The 18,960-nt window shown below is 38.1% G+C and overlaps 1 protein-coding gene across 2 annotated transcripts in view; it reads left to right on the top strand.

Moving 5' to 3' along the window:
* The first annotated feature begins 1,195 nt into the window (after window positions 1-1,195).
* PAPLN (papilin, proteoglycan like sulfated glycoprotein) overlaps window positions 1,196-18,960 on the top strand; it is a 79,971-nt gene continuing 62,206 nt past the window's right edge. For both annotated transcript variants that reach the window (XM_023502287.2, XM_023502283.2), the window contains exons 1-2: window positions 1,196-2,019; window positions 8,240-8,311. In XM_023502287.2, the coding sequence (XP_023358055.1) occupies window positions 8,243-8,311 (69 nt within the window). In that variant the 5' untranslated portion in view covers window positions 1,196-2,019; window positions 8,240-8,242. The remainder of the gene's footprint in view (window positions 2,020-8,239; window positions 8,312-18,960) is intronic.

The raw sequence follows: 18,960 nt of genomic DNA, 5'->3' as shown, positions 1-18,960 counted from the left end.
AGTGTACAGGGTGATTGTGTACAGTACACCTCCACCTCCATCTAGACTTTTTCCTCCACCCCCACACCCATCAAATGGAGGAATGGAGATGGAAAATGATTTCATGATACACTAGAAAAAAAATGGAGCTTTTTCAGCAGTGGCTGAGTCCATAGCCAGAGGCCCTGGGTTCAAATTTACCTTCTGATGGCCTTCTAGTATAACTTTGAGCCAATCACTTCATCTCTCCAGGCCTGGTTACCATATCTATAAAATCCTTCCAGTTTTAGATCTATAATCTTCTGTTCCTAAGTCCTAAATCAATCCACAGAAGACTTGTTTTTTTCATTTAATTCTATGCTATAAAGTCCAGTTTCCCAGCCTTCAGAAAAGGAAGACCCATAACCAGATGGAGGAAAGGATCAGGGTCAGGAGGAGAGCTCAGGTATCCAAATCTTGAAGAAGGGCATCTACCATTGGCCACATAGCGGAAATCCTAACCACTTCCCCCAGGACACTAAGAGCTATGAAGAAGGGTGTTTCCGGAGTCCAAATCTGCCAGTCATAAAGAGATATGGCTAATGAAGCCAGGACTGGGAAACCAGGAAGGCTGGTTTCTAGGAATGAATGAACCATCCATGAGACCTAGAGCAAACCAGACTTCCTCTATAAAATGAGTGAAGTAGATTGCATGATGTGTGGGAGACCCATTCTATTATTTTTCTGGATAACAGCAGGACTCAATATTGGGAGGAACAGGAAGGCTATGAAACTTAGAAGATACAGTGGAAAGTTAACCCCTCCTCCTCTTCTCTCCAATTCTCTTGGTGGGTAAAAGAGATTTTCCACTTGGACTGGGAACAGAAGTCCCTGAGCCTTGTGTATTCTGGTGTGCCCAGAATGCCAGTCCCTGGTGTATGTTTATTGTTGAGTCGTGTCTGACTCCATTGACACTGAATAAGAGGATTTTTTGGTAAAGATACTGGAATGGTTTGCTTTTTCCTTCTCCAATGTGCCCATTTTACAGATGAGGAACTATGGGCAAAGGGGCCCAAGGTGGTCACACAACCAATAAATGTCTGAGGCCGCATTTGAATTTAGACCTTTCTGCCTCCAAATCCGGTGCTCTAACTACTGTATCACCTAGCTGCCCTGCCTGGCATATAAGTACTTAATGAATGATTTCTGATACATTGATCAGTTTTCTCTTCTTTAAAACAAGGTATCGGACTGGACTTCTTTTAAAGTCGCTTTTCCTCCAAATCTATGATCTTACGGTTCTATTATGGACCCTCTTCCTTCCCCAGCTTTCTCCGGGCTCCCTACGGTAGGAGAAGGAGGCGCAAGGAGGGTTGAGTTACAAGTTGGGAGCAGCTTCCTCCCTTCTTCTAATTGGAGGATGCGCAGTCTGTTCGCGTCCCGAAATAGAGAAGGCAATCAATACCTGCGAAAGAAAAACGCACGTTTGAACAAAGGGGTTTTTGTTCCGGGGGGATGGACTAAAAAGGGAGAAAAACAAAGATCAGGGCGAGGTCCTCAGGGGGATCCTCTCTCCCCCTTCTGCAAGAAAGGAGCTCTGGATGACAATCAAACTCCTAGATCGAGGGCTCCGCCCCAGGATAACTTGCAGCTGGGCTAGGAGAGAAGTTCCACGCGCCCACAGGACTGGAGCCTGGAAGGGCTTCACCGGGTGGCCGTTTTAACTGCAAACGCTTTGGAGAAACGCAGTGACAGGGCCCAAAAAGGATTCAAGAAACCCGAGACACTCCTGTGTGTCCAAGGGACTGGGGACTGCGGGGAGACGCGGCGGCTGGGGAGCTGGGAGAAGCGAGCTTCGCAGGAGGCGCCCAGCGGCTCTCACCTGGGCGCCCTGCACCCACCTGGACTCGCCACACCTCCACAGGCCGACACACAGAAGAAACCGTACATCCCACTCCTCACACACAGTCACCTACAGACGCCGTCACACCCCGCACACTTGCAGTCATTCTTAAGTCTGGCGTCCAGATTGGCGGGCACGCGAGAACGCACGCCGGGGAGGTAAGGTTGAACTTGACTAAGAACTCTCCTGACTTCTCTTTACCTTGACTTAATAGCACTTTCCTTTAATTTCACTCTTATAACTCAACTAACTTTGCTTGCTGCTTTTTGTGGGAGTAGCTTTTCTTGGCTCCTCTTTAGAAGCAGCAGCTTAGAGTTGAGAAGAGAGTTCAAGTGCAATCCCTGATGATTTAATGTCTGGATGACCCTGTACACGTCCCTTAATTTTCCAGTGTCCCCAGACTGCTCTCCAGAAGTTACAGAATTGTGGGTGTCCCTCGGAGGAGCACGGGTTTCTGCACTGGGAGATTTACTGCACCCATGACATCACAAGTCAAACTATTAATAATATCTGACCCTGATACTGCGACTCTAAAATTAGCAGTCTCACAATCTTTCATTGTAGCGTTACAAGGTCCCGGTGACAGAGGATAGGGAAGAGACTTTTTTCTGGGTACAAAGTCCAACAAGCTCCTGGCAGGATAGGACTTTTCCCTCTGGAGTGAGCTTTTGCACCTATTACCTGCCCCCATGGTTAATAAGCCTGGGGTTAAATCTCAATGGGGAACCAAACATTCCAGAGCTGTGGGTGAGGTGATGGGAGGGAGGAGTCCATAGTTCCAGATCCAGCTGGATTAGACTTGGAGGAAGTGTGTGTGTGTGTGTGTGTGTGTGTGTGTGTGTGTGTGTGTGTGTGTGTGTAGGGTGGGAGGAGTAGTTTTGCTTTATAACCTGATTTGTCCCACTCAGTTCCTTATTGCAATTGTAGAAGTGTTTCAGTAATTGTAGTGGGAGGAGTAGGGAGGAGGGATCCGGGATCCTCAGGTACACTGAGTTCTCAGTTCCATCCATACCTGTCTTCTTTGGAAAAAGCTTTTTTTGTTGCCTATTCAAGGACTATTGGAGCAAGGAATAAAAACGTTAGAAACAGTCTTCTTTGGGGATCTGGCCCAGTCTGGAGTCTGTACTCCATCCCATCCCCTCATTGACTCTGCTACATTCCCCCATGGGCAGGACCAGCCTAAGGAGTCATTAGAATTGGTACTTACTTAATTTAAACCATATCACATAAGTGTGATTTGCTCCCCTTTCCTATCATTGTCTGAAATTATTATTCCAATAACAATATAATAAAAACATCTAAGATTTATATTTGGGTCAGATGCTTTACAGATATCTTATTTAATCCTCATAACAAACCTGGGAAGTAAGTGCCATTACAACTATCCCCATTTTACAAGTGAGGAAACTGAGGCAACCAGATTTGTCAAGGTCACATAGCTAGTAAGTGTCTGGGCTGAATTTGAACTTATGTCTTTTTGACTTCAGGTTCAGCTTAACCACTTAAGCCAGTGGTTCTCAAACTTTTGTTCTCAGTATCTTCATGTTGTTAAAAAAAACTATCGAGGATCTGTTCAAAGAGTTTTTGTTCACATGGGTTATATTTATAGCTATTTACCATATTAGAAATAAAAAATAATTTTGAATTTGTAGACTCTCTTAAAGGGTTTCAGAGACCCCAACAATTCTTTGGACTACACTTTGAGGACCACCGACTTAAGCCTTTGGCTTAAGTTTCTGACATTTATTAAGCACTTACTATGTACCAGACACTGTGCTAAACAGTAGGTATGCAAATTTTATATATATATATTCCTACTTTCCAGGAACTTCTAGGCTAAATGGGGAAAACAGCTTGCAAAAAGAACTATGTAAAAACAAGTTACATACAGGATAAATTGGAAATAATCAGCAGAGGGAAGGTATTAGAATTAAGGATAGGGAAAGGCTTCCTGTAGGAGGTGGAATTTTTAACTGGGACTTGAAAGTCAAAAGGAATAGATGTGGGGGGAGAGCCACGTGGAGAGTCACTCCATAAACTTTTAAGTGCTATGTACTGGGGATTAAAAAAAATTATATTAAAAAAGAGGTAAAAAATAGTCATCACTGCCCTCAAAGAACTCAGAGTCTAATGGAAGAAATAAAAAATTAACAAATTGTATACAAACAAGCTATTTATAGGATAGATAGGAAATTGTTAAAAGGAGGGAAGACACTAGAATTAAGAGGTGTTGGGAAAAGCTTCCTTTAGATGTGTCAAAAGCTTGGCATTTGGCCCACAACACTCCCAAGTGCAGCTGAACCAGATTAATGTATAGTTATTCTCTGATTTTAGAGTGTTGATATATTTATCAAAAAAGAAATATATAAGCATATCTGATATTTAAAGTCAACATATATAGATCTCAGAGCTCTATATGTACAGTTCAGTGCAGGGGTTCTCAAACTTTTGTTCTCAGTATTTTTTACTATTAAAATATTATTGAGGATCTGTCCAAAGAGTTTTTGTTTATGTGGGTTATATTTATAGCTATTTACCATATTAGAAGTAAAAACTGTTTTTGAATTTGTATACCCTCTGAAAGGCTTTCAGAGACCCCCCAAGATTCTCAAGATCTCACTGTTTTGGTGGACCCTATTCTTATTAATATTCATCCTTTGTTCTCAAAGAAGACCAACGAAATTATGTTGCTGATGACTTGTGAGTGGATTGGACTTAAGTGAAGCAGAGTTGTATAAAGTTATCAGCCTCATCCTCTCTCCCAGGGTTATCTGAGTTCAGTGGCAAGATATAGGTCAAGATTACTGGCTATGGCCCAGCACTCTATTTCTATTTGAGTTTGACATCACTGCTGTAGATCTTAGTTGGAACTTGCAGGAAAACAAGAAAGCCAGTAGGCAGAGATGAGGAGGGAGAGCATTCCAGGCTGGGTTATGAAGGGTTTTAAATGTTAAATAGAATTTTGTATTTGATCTAGGTGAGAGGGAGAGACGGGCAGAAAAAATGCCCAGAACTAAAACACAGAGCATCTTGGTCATAGCCCAGTAATGAGGCCAGTGTCAGGAGTAAGGTATAAGAAAAGCATGTGGGGGCAGGCTTATGAAGAGCTTTAAATGTGGGACAGAATTTTGTATTTGATCCTAGAGGTCATAGGAAGTCATTGGAATTTATTGAGTAGGAAGATGATGTGATCAGATCTGCTTTTTAGGAAAATCACTTTGGAGCCTTGAATTGGATTGGAATGGTGAGAAACTTGAGGCAGACAGGCAGGTCTATTTATTAAGTAAATAATTCATTTATTATTTGATTGTCACCCAGCAGAAAAATAGAGTTCTGAGAGAATGGGGTATGTGTAGGAGGTTAAACTAATCTTACTTTATTATGTCTCTATAGGTACACAGCTAGATATGCTCCATTACACTTCCCTCTTCCATCATTCCCAATTAAACAAAAACATAAATAATGACATGGATTAAGGCCTGAGAGAGAGCTTCAGGTGCTATATGGGTTCCACTTTTGTTGAGGGGATGCCAAAGTGAGCAGTATGAAGATATTGGATGACAAGTGAGAGGATCCTGAGGACAGAGCATTGAGGGCTTGTTTTCCAAGAAGCAAATTCCCTAGGTCCTCTGCTTCAAACCTCACAAGTTGCCTTTAGAAATAGTGGCTATCAATTCCAATGATCTTGTGATGAAGTGAGCCATCTGCACCCAGAGGGAGGACTGTGGGAACTGAATGGGGATCACAACGTAGCATTTTCACTCTTTCTGTTGTTTGCTTGCATTTTGTTTTCTTACTCATTTTATTTCCTTTTTGATCTGACTTTTTTTAATGCCGCAAGATAATTGTATAAATATGTTTCCATATATTGGATTTAACATATATTTTAACATGTATAACGTATATTGGATTGCTTGACATCTATGGGAGGAAGTGGAGGGAAGAAGAGGAAAATTTGGAACACAAGGTTATGCAAGGGTCAATATTGAAAAATTATCCATCCATATGTTTTGAAAATAAAAAAATTTTATTTAAAAAAAAGATAGTGGCTATAGAATGTTAGTGGTTTGGGGATTGAGCACCCCCTAAAGCATGAAAAAGCATTTCATGAGTGAGCATGAAAGGCAGTATCAGCCTGCTTTGAAGTCTGAGGTCTGGGTAGTAGGCATTCTTGATCATTCTGTTCATTCTCATGTAGTTTGTCAGATGTTTGACATAGTCAGTCGACAGCATTTCTTAAAGATTTGCTACGTGGCAGGCACTCTCTTAGATTCTGGGGTTAAAAAGACCATCTCTAACATGAAAGAGTTCATGCTATATGGCGGGGGGGATATACAAGATATGTACAGGCAAATAAATGCAAATTATACAAATATAGGAGGGGATCAATCTGTATCTCGAATGGGGGTTATTTTACTCTTTGATTACTGAAAACTCTGCTCCAGCTTTGGGATTAATTGACACTCTACTTCATGCTTAAGTCTGTCTCTTAGAGAAGCAGTTGAGAATGTTCTCATATATAAGAGAGCTGTGTGGGTCTTGGGGACATCTAGGTGGTGCCGTAGTACACAGAGTACTGGATCTGGAATCAGAAAGACTGATCTTCCTGAGTTCAAAGCTGGACTCAGACATGTACTGGCCATGTGACCTGGGCAAGTCACTTAACCCTGTTTGCCTCAGTTTCCTCATCTGTAAAGCAAGCTGGAGAAGGAAATGGCAAAACACTCAAGTATCCTTGCCAAGAAAACCCCCAAATGGGGTCATGAAGAGTTAGACACAACTGAACAACAGTAAATACCAATTTGGGTCCTAGAAATCTGGGATCTAAAACATTGAAAAAAATTCAGTATTTGCTAAATGGAGGAAAACTCAGGTGCTGTTCTTCTGCTATCGTTTTGAGAATGGGAAGTTCTGATTTAGCAGGGAAAAGGACTTGGAGTTAGAGTATCACTACTCTATAAGAACAGCACTGGCACTTGGGATATTCTTGGGACCAACATATAGGTGGGAGGACAGGAAAGAGCTGTAGGCGTCAAGAATAATTGGTGAACAAGCATTTATGAATCAGTGACCATGAACCAGGCAATTTTTGAGGGACCGGAACTTCAAAGACAACAAATTGGCATTGGGTTTATCACCTCCTTGGTATCTCATAAAAATGGGACTTTCAAATTCTGACTTAGGAATTCACTGACTGTGTAACCCTGGAGGCAAATTACTAAGTCTCTGTTTGCCTTGATTTCTTCATCTGTAAAATGGGAATTATAATAATACCTATCTCATCGGGCCATTGTGAGAATCAAATTAGGTAATATTTGTAAAGCACTTAACACAGCAACTGGTTATGTCCTCCTTATGAAAACAAAGGAATTGGACTTTGCCATTTCAAGAAGCTTCAATGCCTCTTCATTGCCTTTGGGATAAAATATAATTCCTCTGTCTCTGCATTTGGTTAAGTTTCCATTATTAACCTGCCAGTGAGATTGGCTGTGAGGCCCCATGAATATTCACTATTCCTTTTCATCATGTAACCATAAGCTTTATCTTTTTTTTAATAAAGCTTTTTATTTACAAAACATATGCATGGGTAATTTTTCATCATCGACCTTTGCACTCCCTTCCCTAGATGGCAGATAGTTCAATACATGTTAAACATGTTAAAATATATGTTAAATACAATATATGTATGGATATTTACACAGTTGTCTTGTTGCACAAGAAAAATTGGATCTAGAAAGAAAAAAGAAACCTGAAAAGGAAAACAAAATGCAGGCAGACATCAACAGAAAACATGAAAATGCTATGTTGTGGTACATACTGAGTTCCCATGGTCCTCTTTCTGGGTGTATATGCTTTTCTTCATCACTAAACAATTGGAACTGGTTTGAATCTTCTCATTGTTGAAGAGAGCCACGTCCATCAGAATTGATCATCATATAATCTTCTTGTTGCCATGTATAATAATCTCCTGGTTCTGCTCATTTCACTCAGTTCATGTAAGTCTCTCCAGGCTTCTCTGAATCATCCTGCTCATCATTTCTTATAGAACAATAATATTCAATCACATTCATATACCATAACTTATTTAGCTATTCTCCAATTGATGGGCATCCACTCAGTTTCCCGTTTCTGGACACTACAAAGAGGGCTGCCACAAACATTTTTGCACACATGGGTCCCTTTCCCTTTCCAGGATCTCTTTGGGTTATAAACCCAATAGAAACATTGCTGGGACAAAGGGTACACAGTTTGATGGCTCTTTGGGCATGAATTTTTTATCTTTATAGGATGAATTCCCTCCTTGCCCTTCCCCTCTCTACTTTGTACCCAGAGCTCACTGAAAGCACTGGTCTGATGGTCTACTTTTTTCTTGTGTAGGAGATGAAGAAGCATCCCCTTTTGCTGTTGCTGCTGCTGCTTCTGCTGCTGTGGCCATCACCTTCATCCTCAGTAAGTGAAAATACCTTCTAGGGGAAGGATGGCTGGGAATCATCAGCCCTGGAAATAGGAAGTCCTCTGTCTTAAGCCTGCCTCAAACACTTTTTTTTAAATTTTATTTAATAGCCTTTTATTTACAGGATATATACATGGGTAACTTTACAGCATTAACAATTGCCAAACCTCTTGTTCCAGTTTTTCACCTCTTACCCCCCCCCCCTCCCTAAATGGCAGGATGACCAGTAGATGTTAAATATATTAAAATATAACTTAGATACACAATAAGTATACATGACCAAAACATTATTTTGCTGTACAAAAAGAATCAGACTCTGAATTATTGTACAATTAGCTTGTGAAGGAAATCAAAAATGCAGGTGTGCATAAATATAGGGATTGGGAATTCAATGTAATGGTTTTTAGTCATCTCCCAGAGTTCTTTTTCTGGGTATAGCTAGTTCAGTTCATTACTGCTCCATTAGAAATGATTTGGTTGATCTCGTTGCTGAGGATGGCCTGATCCATCAGAACTGGTCATCATCTAGTATTGTTGTTGAAGTATATAATGATCTCCTGGTCCTGCTCATTTCACTCAGCATCAGTTCGTGTAAGTCTCTCCAGGCCTTTCTGAAATCATCCTGTTGGTCATTTCTTACAGAACAGTAATATTCCATAATTTTCATATACCACAATTTATTCAGCCATTCTCCAACTGATGGACATCCATTCAGTTTCCAGTTTCTAGCCACTACAAAAAGGGCTGCTGCCTCAAACACTTAACAATTTTGTGACCCTGAATGAATAAATCATTTAATCTCTGTAAATCTCAGTATTACCATCTATAAAATGAAAGAATTGGATTGATGTCCCTTCCCACTTGAAAACTATGCCCCAATGATGCAGTATTATGAGCCACTGGGCAGTAACCATAACTACTCTCTTACCTGTGAAAGGAAGGAGAAACTGGAGGAGGGAATAAGCATTTATATAGCGCCTACTGTATGGCAAGCATGGTGGTGAGTGCTTCTTATAAATATTATCTCATTTGAGTCTGACAACAATCCTGTTTGATAGGTCCTATTGTTTTATTTTATTTTTATTTTTATTTTTTTATTTTTTAATAACTTTTTATTGACAGAACCCATGCCAGGGTAATTTTTTACAACATTATCCCTTGCACTCACTTCTGTTCCGATTTTTCCCCTCCCTCCCTCCATCCTCTCCCCCAGATGGCAAGCAGTCCTATACATATTAAATAGGTTACAGTAGATCTTGGATACAATATATGTGTGCAGAACCGAACAGTTCTTTTGTTGCTCAGGGAGAATTGGATTTAGAAGGTATAAATAACCTGGGAAGAAGAACAAAAATGCAAGCAGTTTACATTCATTTCCTAGTGTTCTTTCTTTGGGTGTAGCTGCTTCTGTCCATCCTTGATCAATTGAAACTAAGTTAGATCTTCTCTTTGTTGAAGAAATCCACTTCCATCAGAATACATCCTCATACAGTATCGCTGTTGAGGTATATAATGATTTCCTGGTTCTGCTCATTTCGCTCAGCATCAGCTCATGTAGGTCTCGCCAATCCTCTCTGTATTCGTCCTGCTGGTCATTTCTTACAGAACAATAATATTCCATAACATTCATATACCACAATTTACTCAACCATTTTCCAATTGATGGGCATCCATTCATTTTCCATCTTCTAGCCACTACAAACAGGGCTGCCACAAACATTCTGGCACATACAGATCCCTTTCCCTTCTTTAGTATCTCTTTGGGGTATAAGCCTAGTAGGAACACTGCTGGATCAAAGGGTATGCACCGTTTCATAACTTTTTGAGCATAGTTCCAAATTGCTCTCCAGAATGGCTGGATGTGTTCACAATTCCACCAACAATGTATCAGTGTCCCTGTTTTCCCACATCCCCTCCAACATTCCGCATTATCTTTCCCTGTCATTCTGACCAATCTGACAGATGTGTAGTGGTATCTTAATTTGCATTTCTCTGATCTATAGTGATTTGGAACACTCTTTCATATGAGTAGTAATTGTTTTAATTTCATCATCTGAAAATTGTCTGTTCATATGATAGGTGCTATTGTTATCCCCATTTTATACTTAAGGAAGCAGAGAGAAGTTAAGTGATTTGCTGGTTGCACAGTTCTAAGTGTCTGAGACCAGAATTGAACTCATATCTTTCCTGACTCCAAGTGGGGGAAAGCAGCATGGTACAGTGAAAAGGACATTGACTATGGAGTCAGGAAAACCGAGTTCAAACACTGCTTCTGAATTTATTACCTGTATGAACTTGGGCAAGTCATTAAAACTCCCTAGACCTCAGTTTCCTTATCTATAAATAAAGTGGTTTTACTAGATGGCCTCTGAAGTCCTTTTGAATTTTAGATTTATGGTTCTATGACTCCTGCTGTTTCTCTCTTCCCTTTCTCACCTTTGAAATGTCTAAATAATGTTGTCTTACTCTAAAAAATCAATGAAGAGGAAGAAATCTAAGCTATAAATGGCCATATGGGGGGGGGGGAGGATGTTCCAAAATCATTTATACTTAGAGAAATGCCAGTTTAAAAATCAGTTTCACATCCATCAAAAGATTCAGTTTCACATCCACCAAATTGACAAAAAAAGGAAAATGACAGACTTTTGAGGCAATTTAAGAAGTTATGTATATTAATATATTCTTTTTTATTATTATTTTTATTAAAGCTTTTTATTTTCAAAAGATATGCATAAATGATTTTAAACATTCACTCTTTGCAAAACCTTGTGTTCCAAATTTTTTTCCCTCCCTTCTCCCTCACCCTCCCTTAGAAGTCCAATAGCCCAATATATGCTAAACATGTGCAATACTTCTATATATAATATTAATATATTCTTGAGGTATAAATTGGTCCAGCCATTCAGGAAAGCAGTTTGGAATTAGTTACAAAAAGTCATTAAATTATGAGTATCTTTTGACTCAGAAATACTATTATGAGGCCTATACTCCAAAAAAGATAAAAAAAGGAGAAATAGGACATGTGTTTACAAAAATATTTATATTGGCTATTTTTGTGGTAGCAAAGAATCAGAAACTAGAGGAAGGTGCATATCATTTGGATGACGGTATATAGATGGAACACTACTATATCATAAGAAATGATTTAAGAGATCATGTCAGAAAACTCTTGGAAGATTTATATGAATTGATGCAGAGTGAAAATAAGAGAACCAAGACAATAACTTACTCCATACCTGCAGCATTATAAAGGACAACAATTTTTAAAGATTTCAAAAATTTGATCAATAATCAACTACAGTTCCAGAGGGCCAATAATGAAGTAAGCTACCTGCCTCTTGGCAGAGAAGTGATGGATCTAAAGAGATATAATGAGATATATAATTTTGAACATGGCTAGTATATGGCTTTATTTTGCTTGACTATGTTTATTTGTTATAAAGGTTTTCTTTCTTTTTAAAAATAGATTTGGGAGAAAGATAGACCAGTGATAATGTTGCAAAAGCTTAAGGTCACTGAAAAGGCACAAAAAAGAACAGAAGGGAATTCAGAAAGAAGCAAAGAATGCAAAGATAGCTTTGAAAATAGCATGTTAAATTTATCATAAATCATTTTTTGTTTTTTAAAAATGTATTTAGTATTTTAGTTTTCCCCAGTTACGTATTAAAAACAAATTTTAATGTTTGTTTTAAAAACTGAGTTCCAGATTCTATCCCCCACATTGAAAAGGATATAAGTTATAAATGTGTTGTCATGAAAAACATTTCCATATTAATCATTGTGAAAAAAAAATGTAGGCCAAAAATATCCTTCCAGAAAAATCAAGTAAGAAAAAAAGCATGCTTCAATCTATTTTCATGCATCATCAGTTCTTTCTCTGAGGATGAATAGCATTTTTCATCATGAGCCTCTCAGAGTTGTCTCAGATCATTGTATTGATAAGAATGCCTATGTCATTCACCACTGGTCCTCTTACAACATTGCTGTTACTTTGTACACAATGTAATTTCACTTTGTATCAGTTCATGTAAGTCCAGGTTTTTCTGAAAGCATCCTGTTTATCATTTCTTACAATATTATAGTATTCCATTATAATCACTTGCCACAATTTGTTCAGTTATTGCCCAATTGATGGGCATTCTCTCAATTTTCCAATTCTTTGCCCCCAGAAAAGAACTTCTGTAAATATTTTTGTGCATAACTTCTTTTCCTTTCCTTTTTTTCCTTCTGTTTTGGGATATAACCCTAGTAGTGGTATTCCTTGGACATAGTTCCAGAGTGCTCCAAGAATGGTTGAATAAGTTTACAACTCTATCACAGTGCATTAATGCCTTATTTTTCCCACATTCCATCCAACATTTGTCATTTTCCTTTTTTGTCCTATAGGCCAATCTAATGACATGAAGTAGTACTTTTTAGAATTGTTTCAGTTTGCATTTTTCCCCAGTCAATAGTGAAAGCATTTTTAAATGGGGCTAGAGATAGCTTTGATTATTCCAACTGAAAATTGCATTTTATCACTTACCAATTAGGGTATGGCTCTTTTTTTTTTTTTTATCAATTTGATTCAGTTCTCTATATATTTGAGAAATTAGTCCTTTATCAGAGACACTTGCTTTAAAAATTTTTTTCACAGTTACTACTGCTCACTGTATTTTTCTCCATCCTATTCCCCTCCCCTATTTATTTTATTTTCTCTCCTTTTTACTGTGTCCTTCCTCAAAAGAATTTTGCTTATGACTACCTTCTCCCCTAATCTGCCCTTCCTTCTATACATTCCCCTCCTCCCCTTCTTCTTATCACCTTCCCCTCCTACTTTCTACTACTGTAGGGTAAGATAGATTTTTATAACTGTTTGAGTATGTATGTTATTCCTTTTTTGAGCCAATTCTTATGAGAATAAGGTTCACTAACTTAACCTCACCTCCTTCTTTTCCCCTTCTCCCTCCCCCAAAAGCTTTTTCTTGATTCTTTTATTTGAAATAATTTATCTCATTCTACCTTTCCCTTTTTCCCAGCACATTCCTCTCATCTCTTAATTTTATTTTTTAATATTACTCCTTCATATTCAATTCACATCTGTGCCCTTTGTCTATATATACTTCTTCTAAGTGCTTTATAATGAGAAAATTATTATAAGTTACAAGTATCATCTTCCCATGTAGGAATGTAAACAGTTTAACCTTATTAAGTCCCTTATGATTTCCCTTTCCTGTTTACCTTTTTATGCCTCAGTTTTTCATTTGAAGGTCAAATTCTCTATTCTGCTTTGGTCTTTTCATCAAGAATGCTTGAAAGTTTCATTGGATTTCCATATTTTTTCTCTGAAGGATTATATTCAGTTTTGCTGGGTAGGTGATCTTAGTGCTTAGTGGTGATCTTAGCTTCTTGGCCCTTTTGAATACCATTTTCCAAGCTCTCCAGTCCTTTAATGTAGAGGCTGCTGAATCTTGTGTTATCCTGACTGTGGCTTCACAATACTTGAATTGTTTCTCTCTGGCTGATTGAAAAAATTTCTCCTTGACTTGGGAGCTCTGAAATTTGGCTCTGATATTCCTGGGAGCATTCATTTTGAGATCTCTTTCAGGTGATGGCTGTATTCTTTCAATATCTATTTTAACTCCTGATTTCAGAATATTAAGGAAAACTTTCTTAATAATTTCTTGAAAGAAATCATCTTGTGATGTCTAGACTCTCTCTGTCTCTGTCTCTCTCTTAAAAAGTAAATTGTACATAGTAGAGATTCACAATTTCATGTGCAATTGTCAAGCAGACTGATCCAGCCTTTAAGCTGCAGGTGGTTGGAGCAGGCTAAAGACAGGAGAATTAGAAATCAAGCAGAAGTTAAATTTCAGAGCAAAGAAATAACTTACAAACAAGGACATATGTGCTGGCCCCTCACCCCCTATTTGGGGGACCCAGTTTTATAACAGCCAAATTTTAATACTTATATCAATTGATTTGCAGTGAATTGTTGCCCTGGCAATAAGGGGTAAAAATAATAATATACCAAGTTTGGTTGTAGCAGAGCTTCATCAGAATGTAGATGCTGCTGCAGATGCTTGTCTGAGTTCAGAGAACACCTGGTCCTAGTCAAAGCAATACAATAAATATATGAAACAATTCTGGGGTTTTGCTGTGACTGAGATCATCCAGAGGATGAGCGCAAAGGATTGTTGTCATGTCAAGCCCAGGCCACAGCTTGCTTGCTGGGGTTTAGCTCTGGAAAACAGGTTGTCTCTTTTCTGTCTTTTTTTGTATTCTACTTTTTATATGGAAATGTTACTTCTTTTTTGTATCTGTTAAGTGCAGAAGAGAAATTATTATTTTGCTTCAGTAAGGCTCAGATGATCCATGGCAATGCATTCTCATGGTGATAGGTGGAATGCTCTCAAGTTCTCCTGACAATATGGTGCAATTCCATTATTTATTATTATAATTATTACAGGCAGGATGGTGTGAAATGGTCTGGAAGCCTGAAAGATATGGTTTCAAATACCTTATCTGCCACAAACTTTACCTCAAGTTACATGTAGTCTCAATTTTCTAGTCAGTGGAAAAAATATTTTTGAGAATATTTGCTGCTTGTGGGTGGTCACCTATTCATTGGGGTTACCCCTCTCTGGGATTCTCTGTGAGCCTGACTGTAGTAGGCAAGACGGTCATGTTGCATCATCCTTCCCTCCTTTCTTCATCTTTCTTCCCCCTAATACCGCTCCCTCTGGTCTTTTCCCCCAAACCTCACAATTCTAAAGATGAATTAGATTTCAGAATACTTGAGTTTGAATCTGTTCACATGGACAAGTCACGGGTGACCTTTCTCTGACTCTGTTTCCTCCTCTGTAAAATGGGGATAATAATAGTATCTTACCAACTTGCTCAATGGCAACCACATGACACAGTGAGTAGAATGCCTGACTTATAGCAAGGAAGATTCATTTTTCTGAGTTCAAATCTGGCTTGGATACTTCCCAGCTGTGTGACCGTGGACAAATAATTTAATTCTGCTTGCCTCAGTTTCCTCATCTGTAAAAATGAGCTGGAGAAGGAAATCATAAGCCAGTATTTCTTCCGAGGAAAGCCCAAATGGGTCATAAAGTCACAAAGTCACATAAAGACGTGACTAAAATGATTGAATACCAACAACAAAAACAGCAAATGTTAGCTTTTATTTTTAGCTAGCAGCAATTCCAGGGATGTCATTTCAGGTTCTGTGTCAGGGAGAGAAGGAGGCAGCTTAGACCCAGAGGTGGGGTTTGGGGTGAGACTGGTTGTGAGGTGAGGTCCAGGTTCAGAACCTGTCTGGTGAAGCTGAAGTGTGTGACTCTCTCCATTAGATTCTGATTGTAGCCGGAGGCAGGAACCCCTGCCAGGACCCAGCAGTCAGGAGGGTGGGAAAGTGGGGAAGGGAGGAGTAGGGGTCACATGAGTCAAACCTGCCTTACTAATTAACTGCTTTCTTTCCCAGGAGGTACAGTAGGAGGCTCAGGTTACATGGAATCTCTTTATGGAACCTCCTTATTCTTCTCTGTTTAAAAAAAAAAATACCATTTTTGAATGCTCTTTTTTGAGAGGAGGTCATTTCTCTTTAAGCATCTATTTTTTAATTTTGTATATTTTTAAAGTTATACATGTACATTCATTTTTTGCATATTTTTATATGAGTCCAGTTGGGAAATAAAAATCAGAAAAAGGGAAAACCATGAGAAAGGGAAAAAAATAGAAAAAAGAGGTGAAAATATTATGCGTTGATCCACATTCAGTCTCTATAGGTCTCTCTCTGCATGTGATATGAATGTGAATGTAGATGTCATTTCCCATCCAAAGTTTATTGGGATTGCTTTGGATTACTGAATTGCTAAAAGAACTAAGTCTGTCATAGTTGATCATCACACAATCTTACTGTTGTTACATACAATATTTTCCTGGTTTTGCTTCTTTCACTCAGTTGGATGCTTTTTTCTTACATTATTCCTATTTCCCAATATTCCTCTCCTTTTTCTTCCCCATCTCCAAAATTCTTCTAAAGAAGAAAAATAGTAGTACAAATCAACACTTGGCCATGACTGAAAATGAATGATTTAGGATTAGGATTCTGTAACCACTTCTCTCCCTAGAAGCAGTTATATGGACTCCCCTCTGGTGTTTCTCTTGGCCATTAAACGGATGAGAATTCTGAAGGCTTCTTTGCTTTTTTTTTTTTTTTTTAACATCATTGTGTAAACCATTCTGGTTTTGCCTAGTTTGTTAAACTCTCTTTAAAAAATAATTTATTGGGCTTCCCAACATGCAGAAGTCATGGAATCATAGGGTTGTAGATTTAGCATGGAAGATACTTTAGTGGGCAGAGTTGAACCACTATTTCAATTTTGAGGATGAAAGCACCCAGATAAGGTCACACAGCTTGCCCAGGATCGCCCAATTTGTAGGTATCTGAGATGGGATTCCAAGCCATGTCTTTCTGATAATCTTGGGAATTTCATGAGAAGGAGGCGAGGAGAAAGAAGAGGAGGGAGGAGAAAGGGTAGAGAGAAGAAGTGGGGGAGTGAAAGAGTTTAGAATTGACTAAGCAGAAATAATAATGATGGTACATTCCAGAGTTGAGATTTGACAGTAGAGCACGCCCTGAAGAAATGTAAGGGTGAGTCAAAGTTAAGTAATTGAGCCCAGAAAGAGAATGTACAGAAATGGCTTTTTATGACACATATTCAAGGATTTATATTTTTGGTATATTGGGGGTAGATATGGATACATACCAGTTTAATGAGATCATGTCCATAAATCATCATAATTCACATTATGCAAGATTTTGTGGCTAGGGAAGTAGGGTGGACTCAAAATGCATGTTGAGATATACATTTTTGGATATGTCCTATGTATAGGTTTTTGCTTAATTATGTTTCACTATTTTTTTTAAAAAAAATTATGGAGATTTTGGAAGGGAAAAGGGTATTAGAGATAAAAATGTATCCCCCCTCAAAAAAAGGGGTTGGAGAAAAGAAGGTTATTCTAGCATTTTTATTTTTTTATAATAGCAGCTTTTTATTTTTCGAAATACATGTAGAGATAGTTTTTCAACATTCACCCCTGCAAAATCTTGTGTTCCAAATTTTTCTCCCTTATCCCCCCCACCCTCGGACAGTAATCAATCCAACACAGGTTCACAAGTTAAACTTGTGTAATTCTTCTAAATGTATTTCCACATTTATCATGTTGTACAAGAAAACCCAGATCAAAAGGGGAAAACAACGAGAAGGAAAAGAAAAAAGCAAACAAACAATGAAAAAAAAGGTAAAAATACTTATGATGTGATCCAGATTGGTTTCATAGTTTTCTCTCTGGATGCAGATGGCTCTCTCAATCACAAACCTATTAGAATTGCCTTGAATTACCTCATAGTTTTTTTTCTTTTTAATAATAATCTTTCATTTTCAAAATACATGCAAAGGTGGTTTTCAACATTCACCCTTGCAAAACCTTGTGTTCCAGATTTTTCTCCCTCCCTTCCCCCCACCTCCTTCTCTAAACAGCAAGTAATCCATTATGTATTAAATGTGCACTTCTTCTTACATATTTCCACAATTGTTGCACAAGAAAAATCAGCTTAAAAAGAAAAAAATGGAAAAAAAAACACAAGCAAACAACAAAAAAGATGAAAATACTCTGTTGTAATCCACATTCAGTCTCCATAGTCCACTCTTTGGATGCAGATGGCTCTATCACAAGTCTATTGGAATTGACCTGATTGACTTCATTGTTGAAAAGAGCCACATCCATCAAAATTGATCATATTGTAATCTTGTGTTACTGTACACAATGTTCTCTTGGTTCTGCTCACTTCATTCACCATCAGTTCATGTTAAGTCTTTCCAGGCTTTTCTGAAATCAGCCTGCTCATCATTTCTTATAGAACAATAATATTCCTTACATTCATGTACTATAATTTATTCAACCATCCCCAACTGAGAGGAGTCCATGCAATTTCCAGTTCCTTGCCACTACAAAAAGGGATGCTAGAAATATTTTTGTTTATATGTGTCCTTTTCCCTCTTTTATAATCTCCATGAGGTTATGTCTATAGTGGACCCAGTGGAAAAACTGCTGGATCAAAGAGTATGCACAGTTTTATAGCCTTTTGGGTATAGTTCTAAATTGCTCTTCAGAATGATTGGATCAATTCACACTTCCACCAACAATATATTAGTGTTCCAGTTTTCCCACATCCCTTCCAACATTTATCATTATGTTTTTCCGTCATCTTAGCCAATCTGAAAAATATGAAGTGATATCTCAGAATTGTCTTAATTTGTATTTCTCTAATCAATAGTGATTTGGAGCATTTTTTATATGACTAGAAATGGCTTTAATTTCTTTATCTGAAAATTGTCTGTTCATATCTTTTGACCATTTATTCACTGGGATGGCTTGTATTCTTATAAATTCAAGTCAATTCTCTATATATTTTAGAAATGAGGTCTTTATCAGAAACATTGGCTCTAAAAATTTCCCCCAGTTTTCTGCTTCCCTCATAATCTTGGCTGCATTAGTTTTATTTGTACATAACCTTTTTTAATTTAATATAATCAAAATTAGTCACTTTGCATTTCATTAAGTTGTCTAGTTCTTTTTTGGCCATAAATTCCTT

This window comes from Sarcophilus harrisii, chromosome 2 (genome assembly GCF_902635505.1).
Source record: "Sarcophilus harrisii chromosome 2, mSarHar1.11, whole genome shotgun sequence".
Taxonomy (NCBI): domain Eukaryota; kingdom Metazoa; phylum Chordata; class Mammalia; order Dasyuromorphia; family Dasyuridae; genus Sarcophilus; species Sarcophilus harrisii.
This window is presented reverse-complemented; position numbering and strand designations above follow the sequence as displayed.